Source organism: Pundamilia nyererei, unplaced genomic scaffold (genome assembly GCF_000239375.1).
Source record: "Pundamilia nyererei isolate P.nyererei 1_Seehausen unplaced genomic scaffold, PunNye1.0 scaffold00123, whole genome shotgun sequence".
Taxonomy (NCBI): domain Eukaryota; kingdom Metazoa; phylum Chordata; class Actinopteri; order Cichliformes; family Cichlidae; genus Pundamilia; species Pundamilia nyererei.
The window spans coordinates 1,401,905-1,421,692 of NW_005187524.1; the positions used below are offsets into that span (position 1 = coordinate 1,401,905).

The 19,788-nt window shown below is 41.1% G+C and overlaps 2 protein-coding genes across 3 annotated transcripts in view; one reads left to right on the forward strand and one right to left on the reverse strand.

Annotated features, from left to right (window-relative positions):
- Positions 1-807: 807 nt before the first annotated feature.
- The window catches only part of dnajc17 (DnaJ (Hsp40) homolog, subfamily C, member 17), a 35,846-nt gene continuing 16,865 nt past the window's right edge, over positions 808-19,788 (reverse strand). Inside the window, exons 9-11 of one of the 2 annotated variants that reach the window (XM_005742773.1) lie at positions 17,648-17,728; positions 16,969-17,088; positions 808-1,056 (exon numbers count right to left, since the gene is read on the reverse strand). In XM_005742773.1, the coding sequence (XP_005742830.1) occupies positions 931-1,056; positions 16,969-17,088; positions 17,648-17,728 (327 nt within the window). In that variant the 3' untranslated portion in view covers positions 808-930. The other variant, XM_005742774.1, reaches the window with a different exon arrangement.
- LOC102205560 (cdc42 effector protein 3) lies at positions 9,868-13,501 on the forward strand. Its single transcript, XM_005742772.1, has 2 exons — positions 9,868-9,931; positions 11,331-13,501. Exon 2 carries the CDS (start codon positions 11,472-11,474, stop codon positions 12,087-12,089), a length of 618 nt encoding a protein of 205 aa, XP_005742829.1. The 5' UTR covers positions 9,868-9,931; positions 11,331-11,471; the 3' UTR covers positions 12,090-13,501.

Consider the following 19,788-nt stretch of genomic DNA (forward strand, 5'->3'; position numbering starts at 1 on the left):
AATCCTTCAGCTTTTCTCTTCCAAATTTCTTTGAAGACCACAGGACCTTAAACCTGTTGAATCCAAATAAACCTGCAGGGCCAGATCAGCTTGATCCTTATTTTCTTAAGTTGGTTGCAGATTTTATAGCAGAACCACTAACTTATATTTTTAATCTCAGCCTTTTGAACAATGAGATCCCTGCAATATGGAAATCTGCCTATGGTTTCCCATTGTTAAAAGGTGATCCTTCAGATGTTAATAACTACAGGTCCATATCTAAATTGTGTGTTCTAGCAAAAGTTCTAGAAAACTTTATTAGTGAACAAGTAAAATAATTTTTGGACAAAATTCGGTTCTTTACCAACAGCAGTCAGGATTCAGAAAACAACACAGCACCATTAAACTGTTGAACGACATTAATGATGCTTTTTCTTGACTTGTCGAAGGCCTTCGACACAGTTGACAGAGTCATTTTAGTAAACAGACTAAAGATTTTTGGTCTGTCTGTAAATGTTGTAAGTTGGTCTTCAAATTACTTTCTGTCAAAAAAAATACCTAGAAATGTGTTAGTACTTAGTGATGCTTAGACCAATAGACCAGTAATCAATCCCCAGAGGCCTGTAATGCACACACCATAGTGCAATATTTGAAACATAGTCATAAGATGCATTCCAGTCTAAATCATTTTAAATCTCCAAATTTGTATCTACTATCTGGCACTACCCAGCTGTGCATCAAACCCTGCTGGTTCTCACATCTCTTCTCAGGAAAGGCCACGACACAAAAACTGTTTTTTGTTTGTTTATGAAAATTGTTTATTTTGCCACACATCACATTACATACAAAAAAATAATAAAAACAAATAAGAGGCTTTATGAAACTAAAGCCTGATGCAGGATCACATCTAATATTTCTCACAGTGCTGGTAACGAGCTGAGTCCTGTGGTGCTACGGCGTGGCAGCTTCCTCCTCGTCTTCCCTCTGCATTTGTTCTATGAGTTTCTGACGTTCGGCGGCCTGCCTCATCCTCATCATCACAATGCTTTCGTAGTCACGCTCATTGGACAGGGAAGCCTAAAGGGGTGATAACAAAAAAGTGGATATTATCATAATGTGAAACAGAGCTACACAGACTAGTAGGACTTACAAAAACAAGATTCATAAGAAGATTTATTTGTAGACCAGACAATCAGTTGATTTAGAAAATCAATTCAACAGAGTAGTTTCTATCAGATTTCATGACAGATCAACTTTTAGTTCTACTTAAGGTTCAAGCCACAAAAACCCTTGAATTTTATTTATAAGCAGCAGCGTTTTCATCAGTGAGCAGCATTCCCGTTATATGGTGTCCAAGCTTAAACAGTGATAATCCCGATTGTATCACTGAGAGTTCTATTTCTCAGAATTGTCAAAAAAACGTATAAAGCTACAAAAAAATGTCTGTGCAGTCCTCCTCACAAGTAAGCTGAACTTGAAGTGTAAAATCTGTGGAGCGATCCTGTGATCCTGCGACAGAGTCGTAAGAAAAGCCAAACATCTTGGATTTTTAGATCATGACAACAGTCCTTCAAGGCAGCCATCCAACGTTTGGCTAATTCAGGGCTGCGGGACGGCTGGACCCTATCCTAGCTGTTACATGGGCGAGAAGAGAGGTACAGTTTGTTAGTCTAACACAAGGAAAAAAGACAGAGAGAGAGAACAAGTCACAATCAGATTCACACAAATTAGGGTCAATTTAGAATCACCACTTAACCTAACATGCATGTCCTAGGAAGCTGGAGTACGTGGCGACAACATGTAAACTCTACACAGAAAGCCTCCAGTGGAGGAAAGATGACTGTGTTAGACACGCAACATCATGTTGCTCATTCAAAGCTGACCACAGACACACACGCAAAATAACCAAAATGCAGTCAATGTCCAGTTTCTGTTTGCTTTCACAACCAGGCCTTTGAGTGCGGCGCAGAGAGGCAGATTTGGACACATGCTCTCATCTCAGTTAACATTTGCATGACGACACGGTGAACATGCATGAGACAGCAGCCCACAGAGAAACTGTGATGGGGTAATTCCACTGCCTTAGGTCATTAAACCTAAAATGTGGGCTGGAATTGGGCCTGGCAGTTGCTGGCAGGGCTTTGGCTTGGATGATGATGGCGACGGATTATCATACTGTGGGGGGAAATCAGAGAGGGCAGCCACTGGCTAATGGCTAATCAAGCAGGGTGGAACACAGCCCAAAAGGGCTTGCACACCCACACACACACACAAACATCTGTGCAATGACCAATGCCACACCAACCAAGATCGAAACACAAGAAACAGACTGTGATGAAACGAGAAAACACTTTAAGAAAAAATTTTAATCTGACAACTTCAATTTAAAATTCACCAGGATTGTGCTTATACTGTATGTGCAACACAAACATAGGCACTCATGAAGACCATCATCCCATCACTGATTAGGAAGGAAGACCACGTGCACACAAAGAAAGCCATTCTTTGAACAGATTATATCAAGGACGTCTGCTGGGCCAAGGAAGTGTCTCTTTAACAAGACAGTGAGCTGCAGGAGAGAGTGAGCGTGTGCATTAAGGACGGGGAGTGATCTGATGAGTGGTAAGTTTTGTCGATGCACTCGCTAAGGCATCTGGAAAATATCATAGGGACTCCAGCATCCGTGTGCTGGGGAGAAAGAGGGTCTAGTGTGGAGGAAGAAGAAAAAAAGAGGGTCGGTGAGGGGGGACGTTACCCTCACTCCCCCCTACGCCACCCCTGGATTGAGGAAAGCTGCTATTATCATTCCAATAACGTGAGCTCAAGCCCCCGTCTGACACGTAACTATGAAATATCACGCGAACACTATTAGGTAAATAAACAACTCTTGTAACTTAAAATTAAACAAAACACAAGCAAATATACAAGAAGCTGTGGAAATCCTCCTGCCTATACAGCAAATCTAACCATACTCTGCTACGCCCCCTACTGGGCACAATGCTGAAGTGCACCAGGAAACCTTTTAGAACTGGTCTGCCTTTTTCTCAGCCCAGCATGATTATGGCATCATGGGCAGACTGCACGACACTAATGATGCAGGGGAATTCTGTGCATTAACAGGTGCTTTATGGGCAGTGTGACGCATTTCTTCTCAGAATGAGGGAAGTTTCCTTGCCTCGGGTGTTAACTTACAATATACATATTTAGCTAGTGCATCACTCTGTAACTAAACACTTGGTGGGTACATATGTGCATGTCTATGTCTGTGTGTGTCTGCAAGTGTGTGTGTAGGGGCGGGTGGGTGTTTGGTGCCTTAACGCCAAGATCCGGGGTGAGCGGGAAACCACAAAACACAAACAATGGGCCACTGTACAAAGCCAAGACAGGAGGGTTCAAGGCCACCGCTGAGGTGGAATAGTAGTAAAACACACAACCACACACGCACATGCATACATATAAACAAGCTGAGGATTAGCTACGTGACATCAGCGCATGGCGAGGCCTCGAAGCACAACCCAGCCTGACCCCAGGCCAGTAATGACATCATGATCACCACAAGTGCTGTGAGTCAAGCAGCACACACACGCTCTTAAAAGTCCTTCCCACACACGGCAGGAGGCATGGCAGGAGCGCAGGTGGCCGCAGCACAAGTTGTCAGATCGCCGAGCGTGTGAGGACAAGTGATTGAAAAGGTGTTTGTACATTTAATAGAGACAGACAAGCGCGGACACGAGTAAAGTGAAACTACATCTATTCAAAACAGCTTCCGTTAAAATCTTGCCATTTCACGCTTAACGGCTTTTAACCTTGCAACTTGACGGCTCACCAATTCAGATTTGATAAATGGATCACTCATTAACACCATAAAGCATCACATGTCTTCAACTAGACGCTTGCAGTGCCGAGGTGACTTTAAAGTCCTCCAAAGCTTAAGAATGGGTTTTTTAACAAGCCTGCTCTGTGGTCCCAGCTAAAATGTGTGCTCTGATCCACTGCGGTGAAGTTAATCAAGGAACTATTTAACTGGCGGGCGTGTGGTGGCGTAGTGTGTGTTTCTGTATTTGTGTGTGTGTCACCGAGCTGTGATTTATGAAAGGCAAATACCAGTATAGAGATCGTTTGGGCGTGTGTGTGTATGTGAAGGTACCCAAGCGCTCATGCTAACACAAACAAAGAGGCAGCCTTACTGCAGATGCATCACTGGAGCCGAGGTGAAATTCTCGTGCAGACAAAACCTAAGCTTTCTAAATGGTAGCGGATTAATCAACATTCATTACAGAAGTCAGCAGACATAAAACCCCAAAGGTTTGTTCTACTACACCGCTTTTGCAAGTAAAGAACAAACAAACCACAGAGGTCGAGACCCAAATGTACTTCCTGTTTTTAGCCCCTCTCATGCAATGCACAAACGTCCTTTATTTGACAGAAAATGTACGTCTGATCAAAGCAGCCAAATTAAACTGCAAAAAAACAAAACATAGCTGCTGGAATGACTGGTACCAACACCGAGTCAGCTTCAATAGAGTTCAACGTAATAGCTTTAAAAAACATGTTTGCGGCCTGGAACAGGAAAATAAATAATACGTTTGTTGCTCGATAATGATGGAAAGACAAATGTTGAACCTTTCATAACTGTATTGTGGGTGTTTTTTGTTTTGGGTTTTTTATATAACTTGTCCATTTGGATACTGTTGAGGCTTAAAATTAAGGGTATGGCTTTGATTTCCACATTGCCAGGTATACTGACAGCTACAGGAGCTGTCTACCAGGTCTCATCTGCAGGGGCGTATCCAGAACAGGGCATGGGGGGGCAACAAGAAGGTGGGGCCCCCCCAATACCAATGTCATTGGCATAGTGTACTGCCAGTCTTACAATGTCCAACATCTTTGCATGAGAGTATTGAGAGAGCCATAAGAAATGTAACTAAGTAGATTTACTCAAGTACTTTACTAAAGTACAAATTTAATATACTTGTATTTGAAGTATTTCTAACTTGGGATACTCTCTTTTTTCTACTATATTTTGGACACTGTGCAGCACCACGTTTTAAGTAATAAACCTTTTTGTTCTTGATTCGCCTGTGCCACCCCATTTACAAAACAAATCCTGGACACGACCCTGCTCACCTAAGCTAGCTGAAGTCACTGAACTGGATTTCTCAACTATGTTTGTGGTGTTTATGCCATTTTTTTTAAATGAAATTATCAAATAATTATTACTGCCTGCTATGGCAGAGACCATACAAGACCTGTGTGGCTCAGTTTTGGTGACTATACTTTTAATCTGCTAATCAGCACTAATTAGCGAGCATGTGTATTTGTGCATTGCATCCTTCCAGTATATGGATGCAGGTAGCTAACGAAGTTTCATAATGTTTGATAATAATTCCAGTCTGTCATCTAAATCACTTCTGGGACTTAAAAAAATACAACGAAAGCTAAAATGCTAAAGTTGTAATTATATTAGCTCATCAGCTCAATCATATTAGCTTTGCTGTACTCAAACACCCCATATAAGCTATATAACTACGCTCATGGGTATACACAGTATTCAACAGAATAGAAGCGTGCAGGGTGGAGTCAGAAAAGTGCCTTTGGAATCTGTAAAAGTAAAGGATATAAACAGTGAAAAGAGAAATGGCAGCAAAGACCTGAACTCCTGGTGCCCTGGCATTTCTCTTTATGATGGATGAGCTCAGGGATCCTTGAATAGGGAAATGTGGGGGTTTGGTTTCTGTAATATCCAACAATACATTGTTGTAAAAGCAAAATTATGTCTTTCACATTCCAGCCTTCCTGGAAAAGCCCTCTGATTGCAACAGATTTGCTATTAAAACAAAGGAGGCCAGGGCACTGCAAGAACACCATCTGAACCTTGGAGATGTCAAAAAATGAGCCGAGGTATTACACAAGGAAAAAAAAAAGAAAGAAAATGGCACAACAATTGCAGATTTCTGTTTACTTTGTTTGTGCATGTGTTCCTTATCTACACTAATTAATGTGTAAAGTAAGCAAAACCAGTAAAACTGATCTCAGTATGTATTGTTTACATTAACTCTACAAATCTACAGTTTAATCTAAAACTCACAGCCATCATTCAATAATTACTAATCAGTCAGTGTCAGCAGAAATAACATTCCTCAGATTTTACTGATACCTCCAAATTTATGGGTTTTGAAATTCTTTGGAATAAATCCTGCAATAACTACACAAAAAATCCATAACAATTTTGTCTTCAATATTCTGTGTAACAAAGAATGCAAAGTACTATTTAAAGCACAAAACTGCAACCATAAACTACATAATATGATAATAGTAATGCTAATATAGCTTTCCCTTATTAAAAGATCTGGTAATGAGTTAAAGGAAACTGAATGAAAGACAATGCAGCACCATACTATATGTTAAACATCCTCGGGTCATTTTTGAATGTAGAATAGTGCCACGAGTCAAACCTACATTATCACATTGTGAGTGTAAGCTTCCACTAACCAATCAAACTGCAGAATGCATCCCAGTGTGCCCATATTCATAAAGTAATACAGTATGTAGTGTAGGTCCAACAATTGTTTTTATGGTAAATGGCCTGTATTTATATAGCGCTTTACTAGTCCCTAAGGACCCCAAAGCGCTTTACACACCCATTCACACACACATTCACACACTGGTGATGGCAGCTACATTGCAGCCACAGCCACCCTGGGGCACTGACAGAGGCGAGGCTGCTTTTTAGGGCAATAAAGGTTAATAGGCAATTTTGTGTCTGACCAAATGTGAAATTTTCTGCTCCCGAGTTGGTATATGCAAAAAAGTGTCATAAAGCATTATGTTATAGTGAAGCTGACCTTTGACTTGAGACATAAAATGCCACCAATCAGATATTTCTGCAAACTATGTAATAATGAATGTAAAAATTATTCCTTTATGGCCAAAAAACCCCAAACAAATAACTTTTTATGAGGTTGCACTGCCTTAAATTTTAAAATTGTGCTATTAATAATGACTCGAGCACACATACACGTACATATTATGTTGTTTATCATGTATCAGTTAACAGAAACACTTTTAAAATGGTTTATATTTTTTGGGAATAGTTAGATTGCTTTCCTTGCACTGAATAGCAGAGCATATGATTTTTCTGTGTTTTTGGCATAACGACAGTAAAAGATTCTGATTATGATGAAATTCCCTCGTGCTGCTCCTGAAATATTGTGTTTGCAAGAATGGGAAGAATATCAGGCCTCAGTGACCTTGGATGACCAAATTCTACTCACTTTATTTTTCAATTTTTCTGAGCACGTTTGACTTTGACAATCATGATACCGGGACAGACACACGCACAAATGAAAAACTCAAAACATTAAAATGTCTCTGTCGCTGACTGACAAACTTTGGTGTAAAACCTCAAAACGTAAATAATCCAGCTGTTTTATTGTGTTGTGACATTTGGCACCGCAGTGCATTACCTCATCAGAGAATATTTGTTTTTACCCAGCCAAGCCATCCGCTTACTGTGTTGGAGCTGACGTGACTTTGTTGTGTTGATCAGAAGCTACTGTTAGCTACGTCATATGTGTTGGTGAGTGTGCGCTTGGTATTCAGTAAAGTAACACCTGGGCTTCGGTGTCAGATCTCTGTCATGTTGGAATCATGCAAGCGAGTGTCTGCACTTCCTCTTAGCAATCCCACAGCCAAGTTTCTGTTGGAAAACTTTCAGACGGCTAATCACTGAGTCATAACTTTGCAGACGAACAGCGACAACAATGCTGAAGATGATGACAAATGCATATTTAAACATTCCCACCAGAAATGATAAAAGGAAAACTACTAGAAACTGTTTATACAAAATACAGACAGGTGGGAATGACTACTTTAACAAGTCTTACAAGCTAAATAATCTGGTTAATTCATTGATGTATTGCACACTGAATTTGATCACAGCCCAATGGCCAGTATTTGCCAATAAAACAAAAAAGCTTTTTCATATAAAAGCCAAATCTTGCAGTAAATCTATTCTAAATGCTGGCTGTCTGAGGGCCTTGATCAGCGGAAGCTGAAGTACATACAACAAAGAGCCAAAAGAATATCCACCAAAGCCTCAGTTTGGAATCGTTGCGCCAGTCAAAGCAATATCTGGAAACACTTTTTATCCTGCAACAACAAAAACATGCAGCATCCCAGATTTCAGGCCCGGCATAGCTGCATCAAACCACATTGCCCACTATGGTCAGGCCTTAGAAAAGAGGCTTATGCAGAAATCCAGTTCGGGCTAAACGCATAAGCCCAGAGGCTACATAGCATGAGAGCACCGCTAACAAACTGAGCCCAACCTTGGTCAGACAGCAGGTCTTGTGAGGTCATACCCAAATACCACAGATAACACTAGCTCTTCACCCTGATTGTCTTCTAGCATGAAAGCAGTTTTGTGGTTGTAGGTGGAAGAAGGAGGGGGTTTCTCAGAAGAGGGATGTTCAAAAATGTTCTGTTTCGGCCTTGGGTAAATGTTATGATAATTTCATTTGCGTGAGTAATTGTGTCTGCTCTTGCAGACTGTTCTGGTCCTGAGTTGCAGAGCAGCAGAGAGGATGTTGTTTATTGGATCGATTTCAAAGGAGCGCTTAAAAAATACGATTTGTCCTTCACGCCCGGCATGTTTAGGGTTGGGGAGGAAGGCAAAAACAAACAAATACTGCACACAGATCTACAGCTTTCTCCAACACATGGCTATATTTCAGCATTATGAAATATGTTATCTTTAAAACATCACCACGCAGGTAGATGCAACTGTTCAGAAGATAATAGTCCCAAAAAAAGGCTCACAAGCAAAGTGCGTAGCAGTGAGTGTTACTGAAACTTTGAGGCTTTAAACCTTTTTACGCAAACACGTTCCAGCGAGCGCACAAACGTTTTCTGCTCTGACACAGTTTTGTGTTATCCATTACTATAGCATTCCATAGCAAAGACAACACGCTGGAGGCGTGAGAATTAGAAATGCAGCAAGTGATCCCTCTTGTGAAATCCAGCGTGCCTGCTCATACATGTCTGTGTGGGATACTGAGCTTTGATTACACAGAATAGCTACAGGCCTCCACTCAGGCAGAAGAGTCTTTGGAGTGGGCTCAACTCAACAACAGACAGGAAATCAGCAGAATAGAGGGACAATAAGACAGAGATTAGGGCTGACCGGTTTCTCACTTACTAGGACTTCCTCTTTTTTCCCCAGATAAGCACACAATCTATAACAGTCTCACACACTCTTATTAAAACACAATCAGTTGTACATGACCAACCTCTTCAAACTTCAAACTATACGTCGCCCCTTTCCTTTCTCTCAGTCACACCATTCGGCTTTAAGAATAAGTCGTGCACGGCAGTTTCTGCCTTTCTCAATGTCATGGGAATTAAACCGGGAGCTCGTGCTTTGTGCCGACTCACCCGCAGGTGATGGGTGCAGCCAATCAACCAGCAGGACTTACTGTAACACCTACGACTAAAAGGCCAACTCACTCCGCAAACAGGATGATATAATCTCCTGACTGGAGGTGGGATGACTTCAGATGTCAACTAAGAAATACCTGGATCTCTTAACAATCTTATACTTTGACCTCACCTGGCTTATCACTTAGGGGAAGATAACTTTCATCAGCCAGACACAAAAAGATCTTTCTGCAAGGATTATCTAAAACACTCGTTGAAGCAGAGAAGGGTAAGAAATGGTATATAAATACTTTCTTTAGCTTTTCGTCTACGATGAGGAAAAGACTGTTGTAGCTCACATTGTTTCTGTGTCTCGAGGTGGTTCAATGAGATCTTGTCTGTAACAGCTGACAAGCCCCGTCATGTCAAAGGAAGGTTTGTGAGAGTGTGCAGGTACACACAGCCTAGCTTCCTGGCAGAGACGGGTGTGCGTGTGTGTGGGATTAGATTATCCTTGATTTTCCCAGCAAGACAGGTAAAAACTAACATCTTTTCTTTTTTTGTCTAATTATTGTTATAGTTCTCACTAAAGTAACTGCACGGCAGGAAAAAGATCTTAACATCAGTTATTTTAATTGTGGTTAAAGTTTTCAGCAGACTGAGTCCTTATCAGTCTCCGAGATGTGTAATTAATGGAGCGTTCGGAACCATCATTTAAAACGTGTTTCTTGGCCAATGTGTTTTAATGAGCTTCTTTAGTTTTTAACTTGGCCACGAAGTGTTTCCTGAACACGATACTCATGGCTAAAATCCCAACGACTCCTCCTTGGCCAAACTGACATGTCTGGAAAGGAATGCAGTCGAGTCCGCGCGCTCCAATCTCCCGCTGCTACTAAAGTGCCGATAAAACCTTTACAGGCCAACAAAACCTGTTTGCCGAAGTGGTTTACAAATTTACAGAGTGAGTGTTTCAAGTCACGAACACAGATCTAACTGTGGGCAAAGCTGTTGGGAGGCTTAAAAATCACAGACACAGAGGAGATTATCTAATCGGCGTGCCTGCGTTGATGAACTGAGTTCTGTCTCGCTCACTAAAATCATTACTGGTCACGGAAAGTGAAAACGCTTTCTTGTTTTGCTTTTTCGAGTCATTGTGACCAAGAGGTTTTAGGTTTTGTTGGTGGAAATGAAATTTCAAGATTATATTATCCTCCAAAAGACATTAAAAACAGATTGATCCTCTAAGATAATGCCTAGAGTGCGATGCTGTTTATGGAATAGCTGTATTTGATTTTATCTTAAATAACTTTCAAATCCAGACTCGGGGCATACCTCTCACACCACAGCAAAATAAACTAATCGTATCCCAGTTATTTAGACTTCTGAGGAAATTATAAACATGTGCTCTAAAGTGAAGTTATTATCATAATTTCTGACAGAGGTTGTGAGAAAGTGAAGACAATGCACCGCATACAGGATAACAATTACCACTCTGGCATTTTTTCTTATTTATTTTGTTGACTCTCTTACTGGAAGTCTTAAATGGACTAGAAGACTTCCTCTGGAAGACGTGCAGCAGACCACACCTGCATTTATCGGAAAAGAGGGGATTTGAAAAGTAAATATTTGTAAATGAAAGGTTCAAAGCATTGTTTGAACATCCCTGCGCTGCCAAATAATTGCTGCATTTCATTAAATGAAAATCAAGGCTAGCAGGTGCAATCGCTGCACAATGGATGTGAATTAAAAAAAGCTAACAGACACAGTCAAATCCTTACATCTGGTTTTGAAAAACACGACAAACACAAGCACAGATCTCCTTCATGTTCTAGCATGAATAAGAGAGAACCTGGATGACGTGCTGCTGCGGGAAATGTGGTATCAAACTGTTGTTTGTTAAAATGTTAATACTCTCTTTATGTGTTTCGTTGCAGATGGAGTTATGCTTTTAATTATCAAAACTTCCTAACAAATTGAACAAAGAAGAAAGAGACTACAAAGACTTTTGAGGATACATTAAAAACAAAAAAGATTAAACTGAAACATTTAAGCAAATCTCAACCAGATCTGCTAGGATGCCGCTCCGAGCATCGCTGCACAGAAATCCAGCCTCTGGACGCTGGTCCAGCAGGAATTCCAAGAGGAAGGAGGTTCTGTCTGTCAACATGATCAGCCTACCGCTCGCCGATTTCCGCCACATCACTCATATTGGAAACAATGCCGACAGCTTTGGAGATCTGTCTTTTCTAAAGCTGAGTCACAACCTGCTTTTACAAAGTTCCCGAAGTGAGCAGAACGTCTTTCTGGCCTGCTCACCGCCTCCAAAGCCGCCTCGTCTGAATCTGGACGAGACTGAGAGCAAAAAGACCCCTGACTTGTCTGTGGACCACCAGCACAATAACTCCCAGAAAAGGAAGAAATGCAGTTCTCTGCCCCTGCTGGACAGCGAGAAAGGAAATGTAGATGCTGAAAAAGAGGATGGGTACCAAAGAGGGAATAATACTTCTTCCAATCAGACTCATAGCTCCAGATGGGGCAGCACAGGTTCAGATGGGGATGAAGACTTTAACGAGACCTGTGACAAAACTACGGGACAACAAAAGGATGAGGACAGTGGCTTTTCATTCAGCCTCGATCTGGGTCCTTCGATCCTTGACGATGTCCTTCAGGTGATGGACAAACTGCACAAATAAACCAGAGATTAGCCAAATGTCTCGGAGAGGCTTTACTAAAGGTTTGGAATATAGAGAGCAATAAGGGCCTCATCTTGTCCAGAATCCTGATCGGAGACGAAATCATCACATTTGGATATTGTTTTGTTCATTATGTTCGGATAAATCTAAAGATATCTGCTTTTTTGGAATGCAGAATCTCAAACAATGAATAATAAACCACAGATGAACACTGTACACTTTGTAAAGGCACAGGATATGCTCCTAGAGCACTGTGATCCACAGCGTTTACTAAAAAGTATGCGTGATTCTGTTTGAAAAGGGGGCACATAAACAAAGTTAATGTTCTCCAAGCAATCACCCTTTGCAGAGGCAGATCCAGTGTTTAAGTTAATAATTAAACTTTGTCTCATGTTAAACTAAGAGCTTGACATTTTCAACCTTTTCACATTTCCCCTTAGCTATTTTAATTCTTCAAACCACACATCATGGCACTGACGACGGCTGTTAAGACTTAAGATTGTTGTGTTTAAGAAAAGAAACGCAACGACTGGAATCCAAGGTCCTTGGAGCTGCGATGCCTTGGCGTGCTTGCCAATCTGTTGTGTGCAGAGGGCAAATTTTACTCCGCACGCATCTGAGAGGCCCCACTCAATGGTAGACCAAGGTACCCCCCATCTCTCATTCCCAACAAGGCAGTGAAAACAAACACTTAGTCCTGCTTCCAATAAAAGCCAGCCAGTGGTGGCAGTTTGGGCTACCGACCAAGCCAGGCCACAGGTCCAAGACCTCAGAAGAAAAATGAAAAAAAAAAAAAGCCAAAGCAGGCTGTTTTCTTAGCTGCAAATCAGCGTTCAATGCTCTGGTGAGCAGTGCACGAGAAGAAAAGTGGTAAAGGGTAACTTGATACTTCCACATATGCAGGGGGTGTTGAGGGAGAAGGAGGACCAGAAACATCATTACTGTAGCAAAAGTTCTGATGAGGCTTTAAACACTACCTTCTACCCAAATACACCCAACACGCAAAAATGCATGCTGTATCTCACACACTGGCACACGAGCAAAGGGAAGCACACGTGAAACACTCGTGAAACACTCGTGAAACACTCGTGAAACACTCGTGAAACACTCGTGAAACACTCGTCCATACGTTTTCCTCAAACCTACAGAGGAGACGTCGAGACGAGCCTCACTCCGGCTTTGTTGGGGAGTTATCGGGATGGGATGTGGCACAAAACCCAGAAGAAGTCAAATTCCTAAGAGCGCCACGGGTCACGGTACAAAATCTAGAAACCAAAATAAGTTCTTCAAGCAATAAATTTTGAATTCTATGCAAGTCCAAAACAGAAACAGCACTGTTTGTGGGAACATTTATATATCCGTTTCTTGTAGACTTCTGCCAATAACACATTGTGAATGTTTTTTTCCTTCTGAAGAAAAAAGAGTTTTTTATGTATTTTTTGTGCAAAGCAAATAAAAACATCAAATACTCGTATGATGAGATTGCTTTTTCCTTTATTTTACACATTGTTTTATGTGTTTGTATCATTTTTTCTAGAGAAACTACAGCTTATATAGGACTCCGCAACACAATAATATTATGTAGAGGTGGCCAAAATTAGACACGCACGGCAGAATTTCATGCACAGTAGAGGCATGAATGCTGCACTAGAGTAAAGCGGACTTTGAAGCACAGCTAAAGCACAAAGAGGTGGCTATCAATAGCTAACCAGAGTCCGTTAGTAAACTTCAGGATAAGCAGGAGAATGAGCTATTCACTGACAGAGATTTACACTGTGTTGACTGTGTTGCCCTGCTCGATGCAATAACTCCCTAAGCAATCAAAACCTTATCTATTCACAAGAGAAAGAAGAATTGTGCAATATCAGAGAAATCAGAAATAATACTTGGCATCTTATTTTTCCTGCATGCATGTGTCCTTGGTTTTCTATCAGTCTGTCATCTGTGTGAAAGTCCTGCGAAGGACACAACTTGAGCAAATGTTCAGCCACATGGTTAATGCGAGATGAAAGAGTCTGTGATGGAAGACAAATTATCTTGTCTGCTCTGCAAAAAACTGGCCAAACTGTGGAGTATCCCAATCACATCTGGCATCACTTCCCTCCGTTTTAAAATCTAAACTTGCTGTCATGCAGAATACAAAAAAAAAACCTTGTCATTCCTCTAAAGCAGCTCGTACGAGCTGTGTTTTTTGTCGGCTACAACTTAAACATTAAAAATACTGTATTGGCAAATAGGACAAGAGTGCTGCGCCTGTAATTGTGCTTCCCAGTGAAATCTAATGCTACATGTCTTTGTTTTGGTCTGGTTTGTTTTTTTGTGTTTACACATGAAAGGGGATTTCATAAAACCAACAGTTTTTTTTGTTTATGCTGTCGGTATCGTGTATCAAGACAGAAAATATTATCAAGCTGCAAAGAGGATCAAGCAAATTGAAAACAGCTCTTCCCTCTCATGATATGCATGATGAGCTAAATGCATTTAGGCATAGATTTCTATGTATTCTAAACCAGCACATCTTTTTTTAAAACATCTCCCATCCTCCGTTTCGTGAGTGGCCAATCATCCTTCAGTCTCATGTATTTTCACTGCTCGTTTCCTTTTTACTTTTGCTACTAACAAAAATGTGAAATAGAACAAAACCAAAGAAAAAAAAAAAGAAATATTCAGCTTTTAAGTCTGGTCATTGCAATAAACAGAAAGCTGTTCCTAAACAGCTATCATCTCCATTAAGAGCAGGTTTCAGGCCAGCACTGAATATGCCAACAGCAAGGCCACATCCAATGCATCTCTTCCAGACACAAGGACTATTTTAGGTGATAACGCACTTTTAAAGCACTAGCAAACCAGCAGGCTGGAAAAACAATCCCAGAATAGCTGATCTACTGCATCTGGTTTATGCCGTGACAACCCTGCAATGATTCCCTGGCTCTTGATGGAAGAAGCAGGCATAGAAGGCTCAAATTTAAAACCCTTACAATAGAATCGTTTTAAATAATACGGTATGCTAAACTGAGCAATAAACCATGAATCAAGACACAATGATTAATGATGGCATCATATCTCTGGAGGCATGAACATCAGGTCTGGCAAAAACAAAGCAGACAGATAGATGGGGATTCCACATCCGAGAGTTTGTTAAGATAAACTATCCATGTGAAATCCCTTTTTCAGATGCAACTATTTGCCGCTCTCGGATAGGACTGCACTGAAATGTTTAGCAATGGATAATAGGTTCTTTTAGCATTCACTGAGATTTTGAACCATGTACTAAAAGAAACACTTGGACTTCTGGGAAAATTTAAAGGTTCGTTTTCTCGACCTCTCCATTTTTCAGCCTGTCACTACGACGTATTTGTCATATCAGTAAATTTAACGGGTACACACGCAAAAGTGGACGATCAGGACAAGAAACTGGATTCTTTTCCCAAATGAAGGGTCTGAATTTAGCCAAGAGCGTGGGGAGCAATTCCACATGGTGCGAAAGACACGGCCCTCCCCTATTTTGAAATTAATATCCATGGTGAGAAAAACTGGGTGAATGCAGTAGGTCCAGTTATAAATCATGTCATATCTACAACAAAAACAGAGCCAAAAGATCAACACTCCTCTCTGTGAGAGAAGTTAAAAATTTAACACACCATGAGATAGATCAAAGTCTCTGTACCCTGAGGGGTCTTCTTGGGGAATTTGCCCCTCCCTTTACTCCATTAGGCTCCTCATACTGGCCTCAAATTCATTTATTAAGCCCAGCAGAGATGGAACTAAAGTTAAGGGTGAAGTCATCCGTGTATCTGAGCTCCCTGTGGCGAGACGCTGACTCTGTGAGCTGTGTTTAGATTGATGAGGTTAAAGAACCAAGTCCTCACTTTGCTCATATGTGATTGCAGCTGGATAATGTTGGGACACTATGAAGGGGTCGGCTACAGGAGAGGGATCAGATTTGTAGATCCCAGATAAGAATCTGAAAAGAACATTCACATCCACTGACCCGTGGATAGCTGTGGATCAACACCGCTAATATCTGCCATGGTTTATCTATTATGTCATGTGGGACCTCTTTAGCAAGAAGTATTCTCAGTGAAGGCTAATTTGAAAATAATTCTAGCATAGTAATGTTTCCAGTCAGAGTTACAGAAGAAAAAAGGCTAAAGCAATCATCTTTGAATATCTGCAATGCAAACCGGTTTACCATAATAACATTTAAAGAGATTAGTGTGACAAGTCCCAGTGTGCAGACTCAGTCACAGATACTAACGCTGTGTAGGGGGTCGTAGACCCCACACTAGCATGAGAGGTGAAACCCAGTTCAGCAGTTTTATGTAGCAAACTGTGGTCCATAGGTGGTTAATTCTTCAAATTAAAAAAAAATGTTATATTAAGATGATCAGAAGGTTTTTGACTTAATGAAAAAGGCCAAAATCTAAAAGTAATTAATAATAAGAAAAAAAATGTAATCACTTGGCACCAAAATATCCATTTTTACTTTCTCACGTGCCAGACTACCATTATTGCATGCTGCTACACGAAATGCAGCAATCCTGGGGTCTGCCAGGTCATTTCCATTAATGAGCAGCCAACGAGGGGCTCTGGGCCAGTGCCGGGCCAGCACCTCACCACAAATAAACCGAGGACCATTTAACCAAACACATTGTTCTAGGTCAGACGAATGGGAGTGCAAGCACCGGGGAAATATCTGCACCACTGATACGAAAATAAAAGCTCTGAGCGTTTACATACCTCTCTTTGTGGGGCAGTGTTTAGGCAAGAGTATTTGTGCTGGAAGCAATGTAGCCGGAGGATTTTATAACATGGGGCTGACACGCTTTATGAGAGAGGAGGGGAATTACAACAGCGCATTTTAATGTTATACCGGTACCTGTGAAGGCATGAACTGCCCAGAATGAGAAGCTGCGGCAAAAACCTCAGGCTGTCCTTCAAGCCAGGAAATCTTCAGGGGATTTGCAGCTACGCCACTTTCATTCTTTACAGCCAGCTCCTAAAAAAAACAAAAAACAAAATGTGAGAGCGGGTATTCAAATGAGTCATCTACCAGTATTATTAAGGCGAAAACACTTTCTCCTTGTACAGAGTGGGACCTAGGTATTTGTTCAGTTCACATAACACCTAAATAAAGGTGGGCCAACACCGGAGCTGGGGCATGAAGATGGGCAGGGTGAGACAACAGAACCTGTACCTAGATCCCAGTAGACTGGCAGGCATATTTTCTGCAGGCGAAACACATGTTGCGGTAAGGAAACCACAACAACAAAAAAAGTACATCATGATGACAAAGAGCCGGAGGAACCAGACAGTGGGGAACAATAAGACGGCTCAGTTCCGTCCGTCCAATGGTTTCCATCAGCATCGGGACTTCTGCGGTACAGAATGACTAAAATATCAGTTTCACTCGCACAGACCATCCCCAGGCACGGAAGTCTATGACAGCTATCACTCTGAGTAATAATCAAACTCATCGGGTGACCTGGAATTTTGAGGCAAATGAATGTTGAAGAAAACGGTTTCTGAGGTTTTTATTCAGGAGTTAAGGTACTTACAGCAGCTCTCACAGTTGCAAATTCTGCAACAGCACTTCCTTTCTTCTTACTCGACATGATCACATTCAAAACATCGCCATACTAGAAGTAAAAAAAAAAAAAAGTGGGGGGGACAAAGTCATATTGAGGTAGAGGAATGATTGTGAACATTCAAATTAATATTGCTTTTCACAGCACAATCCATAACCACAAAAAACCACACACAGGCACAAAACTTCAAAACACTGGTGAATATAAAAGACTTCCTGAGAAGCTAGCGTTCAATATGTGTTTGTTATTAGACCTCGTGATATTGTTCGTATGTTTGAGCCTGAGCCAGTTATTCTTTGAACAGTAACAACATCTCCTGTCAGAGATGTGTTTCATATCCAACTGCACTGATTTCTGTTGTTGAGCTCATTTGATCCCAAAAGAGTGGAAAAGTTGGCCTAAAAGTGCAGCAAAGCAAAGACCAACCTCTTTAAGAAAGACACGGTGAGAAAAGAAGGGGGAGACTATAAACACAATGGAGGAGCACAAAGGGCTTTTTAAATTCCTCGTAGCTCAGGTGGATCAAGTAAAAAGAACTCAATGCCATTTACTTCTTCCTAACTAAAGTGAGGCTTGGGAACAGAGAGTACAAGGAAAGAGGCCTTTAAGAATCTCATTCTGAAAAAATGTAGCTTTCTGGGAACGGGAAAGTCCAAGAATGCTAATGCTTACTAAGGACACTCTGAAGCAAGCCAACAGTGACAAAGGAGACTCTCCAAAGGCCTCTGTTTCATGAAATATAAATATCGTAACATATTTTTGAAACAAAGATGTATTACTTCAACCAGCCAAAGTACACAAGTCCATACACGCCCACATGCACGTATACACACAATCAAACTCGTTCCCACACAGCAGTGGCTATTTCTACTTGCCCAAACCATTAACTGTCACTCATTGGAGCTTGCCATCTTAAACAGGATTTTCTTAGAATATATTCCCTTTGCTCAAGAATTTAAAAGAAGCAACACTTTTTTCCAGAGGTTTTTTTTTGTTACTCCCTCCTGCTTGGGAGCATATTGACTGCATGCGTGCAGAAGAGAAATTGAAATGCCTTTTTCCAGCCAGCTTGACGTCACTGACACTTGCCCTATCCTCATTTCAGGCCAACCTATGCCACGCCAAAAGCCCCTGTGACGGATCACAGCATAAGGTGGTACTAGGTTGCATGAGAAGAGCACATTTCCTAATGCCTCCCTCGGCACTGCTTAATCACTTGGTGAGAGGGGCACAAACAATGGTGTGCATGGCTTTAAAAGGGCACTACAACATTGCCCTCAGCACTTTCACTGCAACAAAACTTAATGGGCCTTATTTAAGGGGAGGAACAAAACAATCTACAACAGTGATGTCATGCAAACCTCAAATAAGGCTGGACTCTGCAGGTAGGTTTTTTACCATGCAATCATATGCATATATATACATATACACATTATATATATATATATATAATGTATATTTTTTTAAAAGGAAAAAATGTGCCTCCATCAGTTATTCCAACACTGCATGAACCAAAACTCTCAGGTTCTCAATAACCTTATGTTACACAACATGTATGCACAAGGGCACCTCTGTGTACTCACCATTATCACTGTCCACAGTCCCATTTTTGGCATCAGCTCCAATCTCTCTTTCCTCAAGTTTCTTTGTCTCTCCTTCTGTCATCACGCTCCTGGCCTTTGTCCTTGCTTCTATTAATACCGTGACTTTTCTCTCTTCCCCTGCCACCCTCGTCCATCCTACCTCCAAATTGTTTATCTCTGTGGTCCTGTCCCTCCTGCCCTCTCTGCTTCCCTGTCTCTCTTTGTAGTCTTTGTCGTTATTGTATATATACACAGTACGTATTAAGCTCTTACTACAACCTGCTTACTGTTTTTACTTGAATAAGTTTGCTTTCCTGTCTAGTATAAATACTGAAAAAAAATTAACCAAAGACCAAGGGCACCTGACAGATTAAACAAGACTTTAGCAGACAGTGTCATATATGGCTGATTTGGGCCCAAATACATGACTTGGGAGACAGGAAATTAATCCTAAACTCCAACAAATTACAAAATAAAGGCTGTCGAAGAAGAAGGAATCCAAAAACTGGGTAGAAACAGTGCTGAGGA